Here is a 22,301-nt window from a genome sequence, read left to right on the forward strand (position 1 = left end):
ATTATACTTGACCTTTGACCCATATTTGACTCCTGTGCACCCCGAGACCACTTTCAAACAAAATGTCTTGTTTCCATTCCCTCAACAACACCAACAATTCGTGGTTTTTAGACACTTTTAACAAATCTGTACGTGTGAAGATTTACAATCATCCTCCACAGTAGCACCAACCAAGAATACCCCATTGAAACACCTTTTCCTTAAAAATATGTTATTTTTTGCAGTTCTTTATCTACCCAGTTTAATTCACTGTTCCTGAATTATCAAAAAGAAAATTATATTTAAGATTCTTTAATATTGGCTTAATTTACGTTATTATTATTCATTAAATTCACTTGCAATTTTAATCTTAATACCTGTTTATTGTATGTTTTTAATTACAGATACTAATATTCATGTATTATAAAAACAATAGATGGGCTTCAGTGAGTTAAGGGAAAATAATTTGGTCTTGTAGTTTATGATGTCACATAAACCCTAGATGGAATTATTTTTCTGTAATTCACGATGCCGTATCTAGATTGTACATACACACACACACACACACAGATATATATATATATATATATATATGATATATATATATATATATATATATATATATATATATATATATATAAGCAACAGTTAGCTAATGTACAAAACTTACCGATTAAACATTCGTAATCAGCTAATTAGTTGATTAATCAGGTAAGATTAAAAATCCATGCCCATTTTATATTATCGTCGTCAGGACGTGTTATTAGTTGTGTTTTGTTACATCAAAAAACAAAAAATAGTTTTTAAAAGCGTTTTTATTATTATCTTTATTTTAGTAAATGCAACACATTTTCACAGAATATCGGTTGTCTACATAGCTATGTACTTGGCTTCCTTTTTGTACTTCTGCATCTAGCAGAGCCTGAGGCACTGAAGAGATTCAGCCGTTCAGAATCTTGTTACAGGTACCCAGAATACTGTGGCTATTGACAAGTGTTTGCTTAACATGCTGCTGTAGTCAGAAATCAGGCAAAGTCATTTTACATAATTACCTCTATTTGGAGAACTGGTGCCTTCATTAGTTCAGGTATTTCTGGCGTAATTTTTTCTGAGAAAATTCTTGAAAATTGAGTCATAGCCAAATCGACTACAATGTCTCAGTTGTTTTATGACATTTTTTTTTTTTGTAAAAAGCAATTTGAAATATAACTTTGACGTTCTCAATATAATTCTCAATACCTGTCTATATAATAAGCTATGCTTACACCCTAACCCTAACATATTTATGTCCCGCCAATGCTCACTAATTATTGGATAGCTCTAAAATCAGCAGATCTTTGACTTTCCCATTGGTTAAACTCCCAATTCAAGTTCAAGATTCAAGTAAAAAGTTTTATCCTGTGAATTTCTATCTTAGGCGGCGCGTAATTCTTTCGTTTGGGGAGGCTTGTATTCCACACTTCCCCCTGAATTGCATTTTTTGAACCCAACGATGTACAGTAAGATACACACACACATACACACACACACAAACACACACACACACACACACACACACACACACACATATAATTAAGACGTGGATTATTATTATTTTTTTATTACTCTGTTACCTGCGAGTCTGAACGCTAATTTTCATTTATTGTGTTAAGTTTGATAAATAGTCACACTGACGGACACAAACTAAACTAGATTAATTCTCCTGCCTCTTTTTGAGAACTTGTACTGTATAATAATTTACAGCACAAAACAGACCTCGAAACCACTCAGGGGTGCTACATTATATTTGACATTTTGTTTTTTTTTTTCCCAACATAAGCCGGCCAAATAAATTAAATTTACCACAGCACTGGCTTGTACTTTAAAACATGTTATGCCCATTTAAGCAAATTAGAAAAACAGTAAGGATAACCAGCAGCACTGTTTTTTAAAACCTTTAAATCTGTTAACATGTTCTGCAGTCCTACACCAATTTTGAACACAATTTCCATCACTTCACACCAATTTAAATCAATTATTAATACTGACTATTAAGCTTCTCAACATATTCCATAAGGTATATTTGCAAAATAAATAAATAAATAACGTCACACTTACAGTAAACAATATCTATATGGGGCTCAGATCGGTGGGAAGAATGGAGCCAAGCATCGTCTCCTCAAATGACATTGCAATGAAACTAAATCTTTTAGTTTCATTGCATTTCATTCATTTAGAAATCTAAAACTTATTTTTGGACCTTGGTGATACTGCAACAGGACCATCATAGCCTTGTTTACCTGTGTATCTGAAAACTGTCTTTGGTAAGAAAAAACATTCATTTTCATCAGAATATTAAAATATGTTTTCATATTTAGAGTGCAGTAAGCAGGCAGATTCTGTTTTCTGCTTTCCTTGCAGACACTTTTTCAGAAGTTCAAAAGACCCCACTTTCACTGAAAATGGAGTGAAGGACTGGAAAAATCAAAAGAAAAAACTTCAGTAACATTCATAATCTGGCTCCACAAAGTGTTCTGAAAGGTGGCATTTGTTCAAACAGTCGAAGGAAGTATTCTGACTGTAGTGTCACATGCAGTTACCAAATTCTCACAAAATGGTGGTGCGTTAAAACAGACCATATGCTACTATAATATTGTGCCACGAGTTCTGTAAAATCAGAATCGGATCAAGCTGTTTTGTACAGATAACAACAATTTGAATAAATGTAGTTTTCGTCGGCTGCCTCCTGCAGTGTTATGGGGGGCTCAGATCGGCGGGAAGAACTGACGTTAAACAAACCAAGCATTGTCTCCTCCAATGACATTGAAATGCACCTAAATCCTGTATCTGAGCTACAGTGTTGATTTTGATGTCCCAGCTGCCCTAGCAGTCTGGCGGTTGCACAGTAGAAAAACAAGCAATATGTGTGTTTTGCGCGCTTGCGGGAAAAAAAAAAAATCAATCTTCTTCTTGCACAAATATTTTTTGTGTTGGTAAGAACAATTGAGCAATTTATTTTGGGGGAGGTTTAGCCTCCCCAAGCCTGTTATACGCACCGCCTATGCTTTCCATACAGCAAAGCCATTCAGATCTGTTGATTCCAATTGGCAAAATTAACTTTGACCCCCCTTCTGTTGCTAATATGTGTTTTAAAGCATCATTCTGTTACTTAGGGTGACCACCTTTTCAAAATGCAAAATCGGGACACCTGCCATTTTTTATGAGGAAGGGGGAGAGGGGGGGCATTGCATATTTACATAGTTTATACTGTATATTTAATAACAGTATTTCAAAATGAAATATCAATTTATCAGCTTTGAATGCTTCTTAACACTGTTTACACCTCAGTATCCAATTATAAAATATTTTCTACATAAAGTATAAAAACTCTTGTTGAATCATTTGCACTTTTCCTGATCCACGTGCATGACCATTATAACCTATTCCTCCCTGAATTTGCACAGGTGCTTACTATTTGTGAGTAAAATTACATTTTTTAAATTATGGTTTAACAATTCTAGGAGTTGTTTTTCTCTCTTTTGTTATTATAGGCTCTGTTCGTGAGGGTAGTTGGTAACCTTTGAATTCCCTCAACTAATATAGCTATACTTTTTTTCTGTCATATGCTCAGAGACGCGTAGAAACCTACCTAAGGATTACATTTTAATTATGGCATAGCTATACTTATAGTGGCCTTTAAAAAGTGCCAAATAACCAAACTTTTTAAAACTGTGTGCCATTCATTAAACTTGTATCTTGTAGGGCTAGTTGTTTAATCACAAGGATGAGCTGACATACTGTGGTAGTCTTAGAAGTCTGAAAGAACCACTGTACATGACAAGTTAACATTTACAGCACTGAAAGATGAATTATAGACAGGGTAAGAACCTTTCAGATTGCAAGCAATACAATGAGACACAATGTTGAAAACATTTTAATCCCTAGGCAAGCTCAAAATAACTGCTGAACAACCAATAACTGTGCTGTATGACAAAGGTCATATCATCTACAATAAAAATGGATGGATCTTAATTAGGGGAAGAACGATACTTGCAAAGTAACATACAGGACACGATAAAATAATATTGTAGTTCATGTGATGGTCTAATTTATATGATATCTTAATAGATAAACCGATCTTAATGGATTTATGCAAACTAAAAATCATAATATTTATCCATCATTATTTAATTTGTTGTTTGGTGGACTTGCCTCTGTATCACCATTCATCTAAATACTGTCATCCATATCATGCCTGCTCCTTTTTCCCTAGGGTTGACTTATATTTACCATTTTCTTAACATCACTGAGATCTAGATGAGAAAGTTTTAGATTAATAAAATGTAATTTAATGGAGAATACATAGTTTATCCTATACATTTCTAGATTTAAGTATTGTTTGTGTTATTATTATTGTTGGTTTGGGGTTGATGGTGATGACATTGTTGTCATAGATTGTCACAGTTTGTGTATTGTATTATTTTTGTCATTGCTTCAGTGTTGCCCTTGGTGTAAGGCGGTGTGTTTGTACATCGGGCTTGTGTCGCTCAATAAACGCTGTTTATTGAAACTTTATTTATTGGACTTGTTGGGTTAGCATGCTTTTCCAGTGTTACCTTTGTTTTCATTGTCTGCATCTCACTTTTTTTTTGCAACCCACCCTGCAGCGATTGTTTTCACCATAGTCCTTTCTGCTCCTAAGGTAATCAATATTTGACAAACAACTTCCTACCTGATTCCTTGCACTAGAACGTAAGCCAAAACTGATCTATGCGCTCATAGTTAATGGCAGCGTTTATTGTCATTGTAAGGTTTAAAATAAACAAGTAATATTGGATTCTGTGTATAGATACGAGTTTGAAAGGAGTCCAATTTTAGCCTGGTTTTAGGGTGTTTGAGAGTTTCCTTTTAAATGGGTTTGGAGGTGGCCAATGCTGAGCGGAGGAAACGTTTCTATTGTAGAGGTTAATTATATGTGAGAGAGCTGTGTCAGCTAATGTGAAATGGATGTAAACCAAAACCAGATGTTACAGTATGGAATTCTATAGGATTAAGACTGCATATGTTCAGAGCCAAATGAAATGCTAAATTATATAAGCTTAGGGGAGGCTATATTTCAGTGAATTTGCTTGGGTTGAAATGGACCTCTGGGCAGGTTCTGAAAGGGCGTTCCCAGTTGAAGGTAAAGGCTAAATTACTATTTTGACTGGAAGTTAAGTTTATTTAATATTGTATTGTTAGCATCACTTTCTGATAGTTTGTACAACTCTGGTCAAAAGGTTAGCATCACTTTATTTTTAGAATAGAGACATAATTTAAAAACAGAAACTATATGAACATAATTTAGATCTTTTTTTAACACCATATAATAAAATAAACTACAAAATAATACCACAAAAGTCTACTGGAAGCCATAATAGTAGTACAGTATTTTATGATAGATTTCTAAATGTCACATTTTTTAATTTGTCACTTTTTCATAAAGTACATGGAAAACTACAAAACAGAATGCAATTCAATACGTAACATTATTCAGCAGGTTTCACTTCACTTTATAAATCAAAATGAGTTAATTCTATAGAGTGAGTGAACACTTTGGCCATGGCTTTATTTCTGAAACATCATAGTGTTGAGCATAGTGTGAGAGGAGAGACAGCCCCAATGTTACGTCACATTCCCAAAGCTACGTCACTTCCCTCATGGTATAATTTCCCTCATTTTTTGTCAGCCAACAACAGCAGCGTTATTATCAATACCCTAAAACCCAGCTGCCCTCCATTTTTATACCTGCTCTTAGGCTTGTATATGTGGTTGTCTCCGATCGCCCTAACATATCTATTGGCTAATCGCCTCAGGTTCAACTAAATACATCTGCTAAGGTTTCCAAAAGGGTTAAAGAAATGTTTCCTAGTTTACTGATGCATTACACTAATTTCCTTTGGACTGTTGCAGAGGCAAGGGTCCGTTGAAGAACTCATCTGATGTAATTAATGCAGCCAAGAAGATTGCAGAAGCTGGCTCCAGGATGGACAAACTCGCTCGCGCTGTTGCTGATCAGGTATTACCAAGGTTACATCTTGACATCACAACCCTGGCACACTGCAATGTTTTTGCATTATGTAGAATTATCTGACATTTGCCAGTCTAAACTTACCATTCCGTTATCCAGATGGAACACATCATATGGTTAAGATCAAATGGGGCTGTGTTTAATATCATTTAATTTGAACAAGGTGTGCATTTATAATTTGTAAAGTACTTTCCAAACCTGCTGACAGCAGGATTTAAAAGCCTAATCAATCAGCACAGCCCATTGAAAATAAACCACAGGGGAAACAACATGAATTTCGTTATCAATGCAGTCTGTTTTCTGAGCTGAACCTGAGCTCCTGCTAGGGCAAGGATGCTGTTATGAGATTCATGATTTTATTAAGAAAACTGAATTACACACATTACTTATGAGAGATACAGTTGCTCCTAGAGTATGAAGAAAAACTGTAATAAACACTGTTTCTTAACAAAAACATCTGTCATGTTATGGTTACAAAATTGGAAATAAACAACTTAAGAATTGTGAAGGGACCTTGAATTATATCACTTTGTTGTTTGGTTCTAGCTTTGCAAAATTAACTGGTGTTTTGACTCCTTTTCAAATATATAAGTTAAATGCAAATAAAATAAAATACAATAGTTGCAGGTCTTGGCTCCCATATGTAATGTTTAGCTGTAGTCATGATCAGAATACACATTTCTAAAATATTATAAGAAATGTAGTTTCCACTTAAAGCTGAAATTTAATTCTCTTGAACTATGTGTTCCTAATTTGTTCAGACGTATTGTATTTTTCTGTAATACATTATTACTGGCATGCTTCCTATAGGGTCAGCTGAAATAACCTTCAAATATCCGAATCAGGTTCAGTGTTGGCGCATTCATTTTGACCGGTTTTGCCGTTTAGATCTCGGGTCATGCAACATAAGAGTTAAACCTTACATCCAGCAGAGCTAACTTCTGTAATATTTAGACTCCAACCAGCTACACATCATGTAATCCGTCTCCATTTCAGGCAGTTTGTATTCGAAGGACACTACATCTCTCTGCTGTTCGATCATTATTGAGCATAGTTCTCTAAGGTAGCATTTACAAGTAAATGCTCAGTAGGGTCCCCTGCTAGGATCAATAGTTCATGAAGACAATACCACTGCTTGCATTGGAACTACATTCTCCATGATTTGTTTTTCTCTCCTTGCTTGATTACCTTTTATTCGAGGCACATACAAATATAATAGCAGTACCACCAATGGAAATTCAGCTTCTCAAACTGATTGCAGGGGATTTGGGTGGAGTACTATATCTACAGTTTTAGTGCCACATCCTGTGTTTATACATGGAGGCTAACAGATTGTTTAATTTGTAAGCAAAGATAATCTTTGTAATTAAAACCTTGGAGAATAACTTGCTCCGGTCCTGAAGGGGTGTGTAGAAAGTATGGATTTGACATTTCCTTCAGGAGAAAAACTAGAATACTCCTGTAAAAAAAAAAAAAAAAAAAAATATATATATTTTCTTACAGTAGTTAATTCTAATGATTAGTCACTTAAATATACAGCCAATTATATAAATGTTTGTATATCAGTTTTTTTTTTTAATTATTTGAGCAGTTGTAGAATTGAGCGTCCAAGATTTCTAAATTTGATGGTACTTGACTTATAAATCGCCTTCAGTTGTCTTTTACAGTTAATCATTTGAGAGTGCATTAAAAGAACATCAATCGCTTTATCGATCGATCTATAGATAGACAGATAGGATACATCTACTTAATACAGTTTTACTGCCCTTGTATTATGAATAAAATCAATCCCAGTTTATATCTATCTATCTATCTATCTATCTATCTATCTATCTATCTATCTATATATATATATATATATATATATATATATATATATATATATATATATATATATATATATATAATTTCATAGTGAATTTGCAATATATACAAATTCTTCACTTAACGGTACACACCAAAGACTTTCGAGGTATAGCTCCGTATTTTTCTGAAATTTTCTGATACAAAGCCCATCTCTTCAATGCTATTTGAATATCTGTCACAGCCTGTGATTTTTTAAAAAATTCTTTCAAATGCCAAATCAGTCTGTCTGAGTAGTTACACAGCGCTTTCTCCAGTTTCACCTGATGAAAATGCATCCAAAATAAAGCGAACGAGACAAGCTACGATAATGTAACAGTTAATCATTAAACAGTTTTAGATACTGTGATGTATTTTTTTTTCATCTGTGATCTTTTGTTACTTTTGCGCATTTTCATTTGTAAGTGAACTGTGACATTAGGGCCTTATCGAGCATTATATTCTGCAATTTTGAATACTGACTTTGGATACTGTTTTAATTCTATAAACTGTTTTTTTTTTTTAGTTTTACGCAGTTCTGTGCATGGATAACATTTAGATTTAATTTTGTTGTTGGGTCGTTAATGGTAAATTTTACATACCTCTACAATATGTACCGGATTTAAAAGTATGTACTGCCTTGTAGTTAACATGTCTTCTCTTTAGTTTTGGCAAATGATATTTTAAGAATCATATTGTTCTGAATTAAAATACTACTTCTGTTAAAAATATAGTACTGTACCAACAGTACAGTCTATACAATACAGTACATCTAAATGGAAGCCTACTTATTTTAAAACAGTCCTTTCAGTATTTTTGATATTGTCCATTTTTCAGAGAATACAAAAAAGATACTAGGGTTGGAACAGGCCAAAGTGAAACAATCAGATATGCGTCACGCGCTTTAAACTGTCAGAGTCAACGTTTTATAGGGTCGGATATGGGAGTGCTGACTGTAATAAATACTCACTAAATCATCAAATTCAAGCTCACCTACAGAAAGCTTTTTTACAACGTGCACAGCGTGCATTAATATACGATCTATATGTCATCTCCACACCCACTGCACTGGAGAGACAGAGGAAAAGAAACCATCTTTAGTAATAGTTCATTTTGATTTTCGTGAAGAACAAGTTCCACTGGTTACTGCTTGGCAACAACGAATGATTTTAATAAAAATAAAATAATTCTGATATAGTGTGAAACAAAACATTTTACCTTACACCCAGGTATCAGATGGATGGCTCTCTCCTAAACAAAAATATTCCCTTTGCAATACACTGAAAAACAAAACTGAGTAGAGTGATATGTAAAATCAGATCCAAGCCACTCTGATTTAGATAACTTCTGTTTAATTCTGATACCTGAGGGGGCTCAGAATTAAATGCAAGACGATTCCCCGATCCCCTGCTTTATGAATTAAATAAATACACAGTTGCTTTAGATCATAAAAGATGTAAGCTGACAGTCTGCATCCTGCCACTGCTGTCTCCTAGGGGATTATATTAAATGGTCCTATATAATCAAGGTCCCTGACAACACTGAAAACTAGCACACTGGCAATTATATCCTAAGGCTTTAGCCTCCGAAGCCCGCTGCAGCAATATGTCAGTTGTTGCTTTGAACCACAGCCCAAATTTGATGAATAATTAAATGAGTCAATAAATTATTCAGATTTTTTGTACTGATCACATTTTAGTTGCTAATATAATAGGCTCTATTAGCAATGCCAGTGCAGTCCCCACTATACCATTTTCACCCTGCCCTATGTAAAATTATTTCAATGTGGAATTTGATTTATCTGCTGAAGGTTTAAATAAGGTTTAAATAATTTGTGTTGGAAAGCAAACATTCTATAAGTTTGCCATGTATAATAATAATAATAATAATAATAATAATAATAATAATAATAATAATAATAATAATAATAATAATAATAATATTCAAGGGTTTTAAAATGTATTATTATTTAGTTGAAAGTACTTATTAGTTGAAAGTATATTACCGCTTTTACTGGACTATTATTGTATTTTGCCTCTAGGGTTTGATTCCCTTTTTTGGAGCTGTATTTCCTCCTAAAGGATTCAGACAATTAAAATAGTTAATTTCTCCTCAACATACTTTGAGAATACTTCAACATGTGCTGCTGAAAATGCAACACTACAAACAGAATCATTTATACACTCTCTCACTCTAGCTCTAAATATGGACTAATTAGCACAATTGACTTGTTTTCTTATGTTTTAATCAGGATCTTTTCAATACTGCACATCCAAGACTGCATTGAAACACATGGATATGTCAAATATGTTGATTCAACCTCTTAAAATGATAAAGTAATCCATCCCATGGACAAAGAAGGCTGCACAAGCTAGCAGTGTAGAAAATGGGTTGCTTATACCTTGGCTTCTTCAACTTTATATGTATTCCAGCTGCTGGAGACATTCTGTGAGAGGATTCTATTATCTTTGTTTTTATACAGCAAGACAACTATCCTAAAACAATTAGGAAACCATTTTCTTTCTTTTTTTTTTAGTGCCCTGATTCTGCCTGCAAACAGGACCTGCTGGCTTATCTGCAGCGCATTGCTCTCTACTGCCATCAGCTGAACATCTGCAGCAAAGTCAAGGCTGAGGTCCAAAACCTGGGAGGGGAACTGATTGTATCTGGGGTAAGTTACTGATGTAGCATCTCTGTAAAGCACTCCTGGATCCTTGTGTTACAGCGGTTTTCAAACGTGTTGTGCTGAAGCCCCCTAACTGTGTTCATTTCAATAATTTGCATGACCATCAACAGAAAATGGGAATTAAGTCATATATTTTAAGACGTTTAACACTTTAAGTAACGGTTAACTTGTTTTAAAAACAAGAAGAAAAAAGACTAAAAAGAGTAAAAAGTAACATTTTATAGTAAACACTGTTTAAGGCCTTTAAAAAACATAATGTATGCATGTATAATTGTTTTAGAGAAACTGAAATTATTTGTTAAATTTTCCACATTCCAGCTGTGTACTGGCACTGTTAGAGAAGCAGATTGATTGGGGGTCATTAAGGAAAGCCAGGCTACCTGAAAGCTCAGCAGGCTTAGCAGTTGGTTGATAACCAGAGGGCTGGGCATTGAACACCAGTTAGGTCACACGTGTCATTTTAACGGAATAAAATAAAAGGTAAAATGAGCCAAAGAGTTGACCGCCACCTGACTGAACATAATCTGTTCATGTAATGACTAAGAAAGTATAGATTTACATTGTTCACAGCTAACAGTTATATGCATTTGTAATAGCCTTTCCGTGTCACCTGTGGACCCTGTTATTAACAATGTACTTTAATAATAAATATAGCAACAGAGGTCTTCTTTTCTGGTACTCTGTATTTGTTATTTTGTTAACTGGCGAGTCCCTGAACATTTTATTTATGTGTACTCTAAAATGGGTGAGTTGTCCCTACATTCCTTTTGTCATATATGCTACAGTTCTATCATATATTCTGCTAGGTTTTTGTTGTTGTATACCCCGATTTATCAAATTGTATTTTGACTCTTGTCTTGCCAGATCTAGTTTAACAGTTTACAACCATGTATTACTTGATTATGATTTTACTCCTAGATAAACTGTACTGCTACTGTTATACTTTTAGCCTTTTATGTTGCCCATGTTTCTTCTGTTTTTCTACTGCTTTGCATTTACATAAGAACATAATAAATTATACCAATGGAAGCAGACCATTAGGCCTGTCAGTGCTAATCCAATTGCTAGTAGCTGGTTAAAAACTTTCAAGGGGGTCTTAAATGATCCCAATGATAAATATCAATAACATGGCTAGGTACCCTATTCCATAGGTAACTCCATTCTCTGTCTCCTACCCTCTGTCCCAAGTATGTTTATTACATTTTCACCTGTGTTCACTGGTCCTGGTTTCTGTTTTGCACTTAAAATATTTGTCAGAGTTAATTATTAAGTTACTTTTTCTTTGTTCTAGGCTAAATAATTTAGTTCCTACAGTTATCTAAATGTAATTTAAATTCTGGTCCAATTCCCTCTATCTCTATCCATATAGGCTTCAGCAGATGATCTGAATGGGATCAGACAGTGAAATCTCGTATGACATATGAGAAGAAAGCATCCTTTAAAGAATAGCAATAACGTATTATTGCTTTTGGATAATTTCTAGATCCCATTCTCTATTCCTTTGTATTTAAATTCATTTTATAAAGAAATAAAACTGCTTAGTTATCCATGATACAAGTGAAAATGTAATGTGTAGCTAAGGTTTCATCAATTACAGCAAATGTATACAGTGCTCCCACCCCCCAAAAGCATGCATAAAAAAACATCAGAAGCAGGCCCTATATTTTCAATATGTAATTACTCACCATAGTGAAAGTGAAAATAGGCACCTTTGACTGGTTTACTCTATCATTATTATTTGTTTATTAAGAAGATTCCTTTATCCAAGGCAACTTACAGAAACTAGGGTGTGTGAACTGTGCATCAGCTGCTGAGTGACAACAACGTCTCATCCGAGAAACGGTGCACAAGGAGGTTAAGTGACTTGCTCAAGGTCACACAGTGAGTGAGCTGGGATTTGAAGCCCTTTTTTTAACCACTAGACCATACAGCCTCCTATCCTATGCTGTACACAAACATATATGGTATTACTGTATTACTATGTATTACTATATGGTAACAGGGTCCTGGGAGACAGTCAACATGGTTTTAGGAAAGGGAGATCATGTCTAACTAACTTGCTTGATTTTTTGGGGGATGCAACATCGATAATGGATAATTGCAAAGCATATGACATGGTTTATTTAGATTTCCAGAAAGCTTTTGACAAAGTCCCGCACAGAAGATTAATTCTCAAACTGAATGCAGTTGGGATTCAAGGAAACACATGTGCATGAATTAGGGAGTGGTTAACATGTAGAAAACAGAAAGTACTGATTAGAGGAAAAACCTCAGAATGGAGTGTGTTAACCAGCGGTGTACCACAGGGATCAGTATTAGGTCCTCTGCTATTCCTAATCTACATTAATGATTTAGATTCTGGTATAGTAAGTAAACTTGTTAAATTTGCAGATGACACAAAAGTAGGAGGAGTGGCAAACACTGTTGCAGCAGCAAAGGTCATTCAAAATGATCTAGACAAGATTCAGAACTGGGCAGACACATGGCAAATGACATTTAATAGAGAAAAGTGTAAGGTACTGCACGCAGGAAATAAAAATGTACATTATAAATATCATATGGGAGATATTGAAATTGGAGAAGGAATCTATGAAAAAGACCTAGGAGTTTTTGTTGACTCAGAAATGTCTTCATCTAGACAATGTGAGGAAGCTATAAAAAAGGCTAACAAGATGCTCGGATACATTGTGAAAAGTGTTGAATTTAAATCAAGGGAAGTAATGTTAAAACTGTACAATGCACTAGTAAGACCTCATCTTGAATATTGTGTGCAGTTCTGGTCACCTCGCTATAAAAAAGATATTGCTGCTCTAGAAAGAGTGCAAAGAAGAGCGACCAGAATTATTCCGGGCTTAAAAGGCATGTCATATGCAGACAGGCTAAAAGAATTGAATCTGTTCAGTCTTGAACAAAGAAGACTACGTGGCGACCTAATTCAAGCATTCAAAATTCTAAAAGGTATTGACAATGTCGACCCAAGGGACTTTTTCAGCCTGAAAAAAGAAACAAGGACCAGGGGTCACAAATGGAGTTTAGACAAAGGGGCATTCAGAACAGAAAATAGGAGGCACTTTTTTACACAGAGAATTGTGAGGGTCTGGAATCAACTCCCCAGTAATGTTGTTGAAGCTGACACCCTGGGATCCTTCAAGAAGCTGCTTGATGAGATTTTGGGAACAATAAGCTACTAACAACCAAACAAGCAAGATGGGCCGAATGGCCTCCTCTCGTTTGTAAACTTTCTTATGTTCTTATGTTCTTATGTAGGAACTGTAGAATTTGAACACCGGTTCAAAATTTCATAATAATCGTTTTTTTGTGGCTGGTAAGACGATCATAATCTGTAACTTAATTGGCTAATGAATTTACAAAGAGGTAAAACATTATTATTTTTCTCTTAGTCTAACCCCCACCATTTTCCATTCCTATACTGATCACTGTCCGTGCGCAGAAGTCAGTTAGCACTTAGCTTTACATATTTGTTTTCATAGCAGCTCATCTGCCGTGTGAAGTAGCTCAAGTCATTTTAAGGTAAATTATATATTATACTTTCCTCCAACATGTATTGTACATGTTTACTATTTCTATTAAAAAAATTTCATTCTGTAGGCCTAATTAGTTCAATAGATTGTATTTTAGAAACTACAAAGAAATTACAAGAAATATGTCACGTTTTCTAATCCAACTTTGCAGTGAAACTGAGTATTACTGCATGACTGGCTGTATTTATTTACTTTTGGTTTGAAAGAAGCTTTTTTTGTATGGTACAGTCTACTGTTTGAGAAACTGATTTTAGACACACACACACACACACACACACACACACACACACACACACACACACACACACACACACACACACACTTTGCCTATGATGTACACTGATATTGCATCAGAAAGGAACTTGATAGGCCCAAGGAAAGTTTTAAGCATATACAGCTGTGACAAAAGGTTTTGCATCACCCTACAGAATTAACTAATTTTGATTCATAAAGTCGAATGAAACCTGCTAAATAATGTTATGTTCACAAGTTGAATAGCTGTACACTGAGAAAAAGAAACTGAGCTTGCTGACACTCCATTGCCTACTATTCTCTCTTATGGGTTGGAAAGGAAATGTGTGCTAGCATAAGAGGATCTTTTTTTCAACCAAAAGTAATAAAGTGTGGCAAAAATGACATCTCTGGTGGGTATGTTTGTTTTGCAGAAAGGCATGTGAATGTCATCATGTTTTGCTTCAGGCCATAAGGGCTACTGAAGCGACCTCGCTGCTTGATGGCTATTTTCTCTTTCAGAGAACCGGGGCTGCATCCGCAACCTGACGTTCTCTTTCAATTCGAAAATAGCCATCAATAAACGGGTACTGTGTACCAACGCAGTTGCAAGGGAGACCATGCGGCAGTAGGACAGGATCGGTCTATATGTAAAAAATACACGGAACAGCACCTCAGTGTCTGGTTCGAAAGACATATGTCCTAAAACTGTTCTATGAACAGGGGGTCTTTAACAGTTCAATACCGTACCTGGATACTCTTACCACATGGGTAATGCTGGAGAGTGTTCTCAAAGAGTACAGCAGTCTAATCCAGACTACCACTAAGTGGTCTCTTCCACTGGTGTAATAGAATCCAAGACTGAAACTCCAAAAAGTGGAGCAGAGGAATCCAGCACATTGAGTCTGTAGAACCTTATGAAAGTATGGTGTAGCCCAGCTAGCCGCAGCATATATTTCAGACACTGGGACACCTCAAAAGAGGGCCCAGAATGTCGCCATACCCCTGGTAGAATGTGCCTTCAATTGCCCCGGAGGGGAAAGGCCAGAAGATTCATAAGCCAGAGCAATGGCATTCACTATCCAAAGGGACAGGCGCTGTTTAGACAATGCCTGACCCAGAATCCTAGAACCATAGCACACAAACAACTGTTCAGTGTGTCTGACACCCCTTGTATAGTCAATATAGCACCTCAATGCCCAAACCGGGCAGAGCATGTGCAACCGTTGTTCCTCCAGAGAAGATAAGGGAGGAGAATGGAATGCCATCAACTCCACAGATTGGTTCATGTGGAACAGGGATATTACTTTCAGCAAAAATGCAGTTTGGTCGCATGGAGACTTTAGACCAGTGAGTGCAAGAAGGGTGTATTGAAAGTGAATGCAGCTCGCCCACACATTTTGCCCAAGCAATAGCCAGCAAAAATGCAGTATTTAAAGACATGAGCTTCAGATCCAGAGTGTGGAGTGGCTCAAATGGGGCGTTTGTAAGGCGATAACCCATCTATGCTTGTGTGACAAACAGATATGGCTGCTAGGTACACCTTCAATGTGGAAGTGGATCTACCGTCATCTAATAGTTTCTGGAGAAACCGTAAGATAACTGCCATGGGGCAGGTAACTGGGTCCTGGCCCTAGGCCAGACACCAGTCCTGAAATAACTGCCACTTATACGCATACTGTGACCTGGTAGAGGGAGTTCTCGCGCTCTGAATAGTGGCAATAACTGTCGATGACCTAGAGCTGACAGGCATTCCCTTTCAGGGGCTAGACCCATAGCTGCATCAGCTGGGGGTCCGGGTGCCACAGATCGCCCTGGGCCTGAGAGAGGAGATCCGCCCGCAGGGTGATCTGCCTCGGCTGGCCATGCATGAGTTGCACCAGGGTCGAAAACCAGGTCCTTCGGGGCCACCAATGAGCTACCAGAAGCACTGTAGCTTTCTCTACCCTGACCTTCTCTAGGAAGGCGGGGAGCAGTGGTATCGGAGGGAAGGCATATAGGAGACAAGCCGACCACTCGTGGGCCAGGGTGTCGACTCCTAAGGGACTGTCAAGGTTTCTCAACAAGAACCAAAGAGGGCAGTGCATAGACTCCTGCGAGGTGAAGAGATCTACGTCTGCTCTGCCGAACCACTCCCAGATGTGACCGAGGACATCACTCCATGGAGGGGCCTATCGGTAGCTTTGACATAAAATGCTCAGTAAATACCTGACCTGTGGCAGGCATATCCCAAAAGAATGGTTATTGGTCGTCTTTGACTTAAAAGGGAACTAAAGTTAATGAAGCCTGGGTATAGTGGAAAAACAAACTAGCAGAGCTGTAGTAAAAAATCAATGGTACATTGTAAACACATTTTTTTATTAAATTAAGTAACTGTAAAAAAAATATCCTAAATGTGTTTCCAAAATAAGGCCCTGTGAAATCAGAGATTTTCTTTAAAATGCACGACAGTGTCACAGGGTAAAGTATTGTATTTCGCGGAAAGTGCACGGAACTATTTTTTATTATTTTTTAAACATAAAATGTAGAGATAAATGCACTGACATCATCAAAATCAACGTCAAAGTTACTCAAGCACTTTACAATAGCATGCAGCACTATAGTTCACAGTATAGTAATGTGTTTTTTTTTTGTATGAAATCCAAATAATTATGAAATAATGTATTTTTGTATTTCTTAAGAATATTGTAACAATTGCTATTGATAATGGGCTAATTTCACAATTTTCCCACAGCCCATGAAATCATGATTTACACAAGGCCTTAGTCCAAAAGCAAGTGGTACCCTACTTTAAGACATCTGCCTGGTTTAAAATACAAATTACCTCATTGGAGCACAACCAGAAAATACAACATATTATTTATGTATACTAAATAAAGTGATTTATACAATATAAATCTATGTTTGTGAAAGACAGTGTTTTCACTACAATAAATTATGAGTCGCAGCCCTATCAGATGTGATAGGCTACAATATACTGTAAATATGAAGGTGAAAACTGAAAAGGTTAAACTTTCATATTGTTAGATAAAAAAAAATAAAAAAAGGTGTTATGGGCATTTATAAACAACCAAAAAAATCTGTCGGACAACATGTTTTTTTGACTGCTTGCCCGACGGGCAATTCGATTTTTTTTTACTCTATAACAAGATAATGTTCTGTGCTTTAATCAAATAGCGATTTCCCAATCGAGATTCCGCTCACAGATCATCCTGGTAAAATGCGTTTAGAGGGATCAGTGTGTTTCATTGGTAATGCTTGAGTGATTTCTGGGTAGATGTACACATTGCTTGTGACCAAATCCCGCGAGGATTGCCCTTTGCCAACACCCCTGACAACTCAAGCAATCGTATCTAGTCAGGTATGTCACGTTAGTAGTTTGTTTAATCTCATCAAGCAGCTTCTTGAAGGATCCCAGGGTGTCAGCTTCAACAACATTACTGGGGAGTTGGTTCCAGACCCTCATGATTCTCTGTGTAAAAAAGTGCCTCCTATTTTCTGTTCTGAATGCCCCTTTGTCTAATCTCCATTAGTGACCCCTGGTCCTTGTTTCTTTTTTCAGGTCGAAAAAGTCCCTTGGGTCGACATTGTCAATACCTTTTAGAATTTAGAATGCTTGAATCAGATCGCCACGTAGTCTTCTTTGTTCAAGACTGAATAGAATCAATTCTTTTAACCAGTCTGCATATGACATGCCTTTTACACCTGGAATAATTCTGGTTGCTCTTCATTGCACTCTTTTTAGAACAGCAATATCCTTTATGTAGTGGGGTGACCAGAACTGAACACAGTATTCTAGTTGAGGTCTTACTAATGCATTGTAACATTATTTCCCTTGATTTAAATTCAACACTTTTCACAATATATCCGAGCATCTTGTTGGCCTTTTTTATAGCTTCCCCACATTGCCTAGATGAAGACATTTCTGAGTCAACAAAAACTCCCAGGCCTTTTTCATAGATTCCTTCAATTTCAGTTTCTCCCATTTGATATTTATAATGCACATTTTTATTGCTTGCATGTAGTACCTTACACTTTTCTCTATTAGATGTCATTTGCCATGTGTCTGCCCAGTTGTGCTGTCTAGATCATTTTGAATGACTTTTGCTGCTGCAACAGTGTTTGCTACTACTCCTATTTTTGTGTCGTCTGCAAATTTAACAAGTTTGCTTACTATACTAGAAATTAAGTCATTAATGTAGATTAAGAAGATCAGAGGACTTAATACTGATCCCTGTGGTACTCCATTGGTTACCTCACTCCATTTTGACGTTTCTCCTCTAATCATTACTTTCTTTTTTCTACATGTTAACCACTCCCTAATTCATGTACATGCATTTCCTTGGTGTGAGATATCCTGAGATACTGTACCTATATTGAGTACAGTGTACTTTGTACAAATCACAGTCCATAGGTCAACTATGGGCAACTTGACGTTTCTTTGGACAATCAAATGTCGACAATGGACTGCCCGAAGGGCAAGTACCATTACCAAAATATTGCGAGCCCTGTCCTTCCAAAAGTACTAACTAAACTATTGCAGGTCTAAGCTAACCTTTATTGTTTAGAAGTGGATCACCCCCCCCCCCCTCTCCCCCCCCCCCCCCCCCCCCCCCCCCCCCCCCCCCCCCCCTCCCCCTCCCCCTCCCCCTCCCCCCTGCCAAGGTTCAGCTCCATGGTAGTCTCTTCTAATAAAACCTCTTGAGCTCTCCTTGGTCGGATGTGGGTACTCCCAGTGGTTAAAAGTTCAATTAAGGAGCAGCCACATTCTCACATGTTTTTGGTAGGGACCGGAATTAACCCCATCCCTGCCAACCACTACCAAAACACACAAAAACACCACAATATTTGAAGGCAGAGATCTCGCTCTGCCACAATTCTATTCAGAATTAGTCATATTAGATGTTTGCACTCATTTGGAGGTACTTATAACATTGTTTTTGACATAGCATGCTGGACTTTAAGTTAGGTCTTACAATAGTTGATCAAATGCACCGAGAGGAAATTAATAAAGTTGAGGTATATGCTGATCCAATACATCATTCGAGTGGAGATTTTAGATTTAAAAAACAATCCTGGATATTTTTGTTTACGATAGTTTTACAATACACCAGTAACGTCTAACCAGGCTCCCTGCATTTGACAGCTGCACTTTGTACATTGCTGTCTGCATGACAGATGAGGGAGCAATACATGTGTATCTTTGTGTACTCCATACATCATTATAAATGCAGTTATTTTCTAATCTAATAAATAATCTGAAAGGATGAACTTGTTACGGTATCACTAAAGTTTAGGTAGAAATCACGTCTTTTCAATACAGCTTTTAAGACATCTCCCAAGTGACAGTGTACAGGCATAAATTAATATTTTTTAGAGCAGCTCTGAACATAACGTGGGCATGTTCCACATCACACTTTGCACAGCTATATTATTTAATGTTTATTTTAAAATATAAGAACTATATATAACATAGAAAATTGTTTGAAAAAAGTGTGTTTGCTCTCTCACTCACGCCCTCGCTCCTTTACCAGGTGCTGTTTCCTTTCTGTAATAGTGCATGCGTTTCAAATAAACCCTCATTTTGAGAGGCAGTCACCCCAGTATGCGCAATTGCTCAAAGCTAAAATGCAAATGAGGCCACACCCTGAAAGATATGCTGATAATGCAGAAGGAAAAGTAAGCAGCAAGGCATGTCACCTAATTCGCATTACAAGGCAATAGCAGTTTGCTCCTATGTGAGTTTTTTCATCATCATCAGGGGCAAAAAGTCATCGATTGCCCCATCATTAAAATCAGGCCCTTGGAGTTTCAAAATCTTCCTCACTTTTATACAGTAAGAATGTAATTTGATATACCATTGTAAAAGCACAGCCAGGTGTAGTAAAGTATGCTAACACATATGAGTACAACATTTAAAAATATGTTAATATTTTCTATTTAAAGTAAGGCCCACTGACAAAAAATGTTTGCTTTGTAGTTTCTAATTTTTCATGCAGTAGTTATTTCATGAGCAGTCAACAGAATAGCCTTGGAAATGCTGAGAATATGTGATGTATATATTAGGGCTAGAATCAGAATATATGGACAATTACAATGCATGAAATGCTCACAACCAATGTATTGCTTTTGATGTCAACATTTAGGATATGTCAGCTGGTGTGTCCTGATGGATACACAGGAGTGGTATTTCTCTGCTGTTTTCATAGCAATCCTTTTGAAAACCAATGTGTTTCCGAGAAAGATTTTACTCTTCTCTGTGAACACTGCCCAAGGTTATATTGCTTGAATTCTCATCTATTTGACTGATAATAGTTTCTGCTCCTTTTACCTTCAATTTAATAATTGCAAAATATAGCTTTTGGCAAAATCCTTTCAGAAATCCTCTTCGTCAGGGCAAGCACCATTGTCCACCATAAGCAGTGTTGGTGGCTGTATCAGACTTTGTTTTATGTCTGTATCTTGTCTAATTTATTTGTCTAATCTATTTGGTTTTTTTGTAATGTGTTTGCTGTGCTTGCAAAAGTGGCTATGTAGCAGTGCGACCTCAATCCTCAAAGTTTCATTAAATCAAAATTATACAGAGACATTTGTGTAGAGAATTAATAGAAATACCAAGAAGCCAGACCTGGTCTTAGGTCAAACATCTCCATCTTCTAAGATCTTACTCATGCTTTGGAAGCAGTTCATAGGTTTTTACATCTAATGCAAAATGGTTAGTATTATTTAGTTAATATATTTTGTTTCCTGTTAGGAATCAATTATCATTTATTATTTTCACATCCATGGGTTTTTCAGAGAATTGAGCCCAAGGTTGTTGTTGTTTTCTTGTTTATTTATTTATTTATTTATTTGGTAAATTGGAAATAGAGGTCATTAAATCACCCGATTTCATTTCTCCAGGGAGACTTGCGTTATAGATTTAAAATAGCAGCTAAACAAAACAGAGAGATCGAAATCCAGGACCCCAGTGGATTTTAATTGTGAGAGTGCTGTATGTTCAAAACATGTCATGGGGAGTGTGTATAGAATTTAAAATAACTAATTCATTTCTCTGTCTGCATACATTACTGTATCAGGTCTGAATGAATTACCACAAGAACATTGTGCATGTGTTCCCCTGATGTTTAACTGCTTGTACACTGCTTTATATTTCCATAGCTGGACAGTGCAACATCCCTAATCCAGGCAGCTAAGAACCTGATGAATGCTGTTGTCCTGACCGTTAAGGCTTCCTACGTGGCATCAACAAAATACCAAAAGGTATACGGAACAGCTGCCGTGAACTCGCCCGTCGTCTCCTGGAGGATGAAAGCCCCTGAAAAGAAACCTTTAGTTAAGCGAGAGAAGCCAGAGGAATGCCAAACCAGGGTCAGGAGGGGATCCCAGAAAAAGCACATCTCCCCTGTACAGGCACTCAGCGAGTTTAAGGCCATGGATTCATATTGATTGTTTAAAGATGCAACAGGCAAAGGCTTGAAACCTATTCCTTTCAAAGGCATACCTGCCAACTCAGATACATCTGGCATGAAACAAAAGATGCACTACTTTATGATACACGCATGTATTTTGTGTATTGAGAAGATAATGCTTTAACCCTGGATTATTTGGCAAGCTTTGGACAGTAATTCCCTGAGTATAATTTATTATGTTAAACGTGATAGGTTGCTGTTAGGACCAAATCAGGAAAAGTTTATATATATATAATATATCTATATATATTATATATATTATATAAATATATAGATATTTATTGAAACTATGTAATACAAGTACATGTTGTTAGACAAAAGTTGGCAGGTATTCAAAATTGGACGTCAATACAGTTATGTTTTAACCTACAGGTATGTAAATATTTCCGAAGTAAATGACTAATAATATAATAATAATAATAATAATAATAATAATAATAATAATAATAATAATAATAATATTATTATTATTATTATTATTATTATTATTATTATTATTA

At 36.3% G+C, this 22,301-nt stretch overlaps 1 protein-coding gene across 2 annotated transcripts in view; it reads left to right on the forward strand.

Annotated features, from left to right (window-relative positions):
- The window catches only part of LOC121331156 (catenin alpha-2-like), a 511,986-nt gene extending 489,952 nt beyond the window's left edge, over positions 1–22,034 (forward strand). Inside the window, exons 16-18 of one of the 2 annotated variants that reach the window (XM_041278373.1) lie at positions 5,908–6,016; positions 10,407–10,541; positions 21,491–22,034. In XM_041278373.1, coding sequence (XP_041134307.1) covers positions 5,908–6,016; positions 10,407–10,541; positions 21,491–21,778 — 532 coding nt within the window. In that variant the 3' untranslated portion in view covers positions 21,779–22,034. The remainder of the gene's footprint in view (positions 1–5,907; positions 6,017–10,406; positions 10,542–21,490) is intronic. The other variant, XM_041278382.1, reaches the window with a different exon arrangement.
- Positions 22,035–22,301: the final 267 nt, after the last annotated feature.

This window comes from Polyodon spathula, chromosome 2, assembly GCF_017654505.1.
Source record: "Polyodon spathula isolate WHYD16114869_AA chromosome 2, ASM1765450v1, whole genome shotgun sequence".
Taxonomy (NCBI): Eukaryota; Metazoa; Chordata; class Actinopteri; order Acipenseriformes; family Polyodontidae; genus Polyodon; species Polyodon spathula.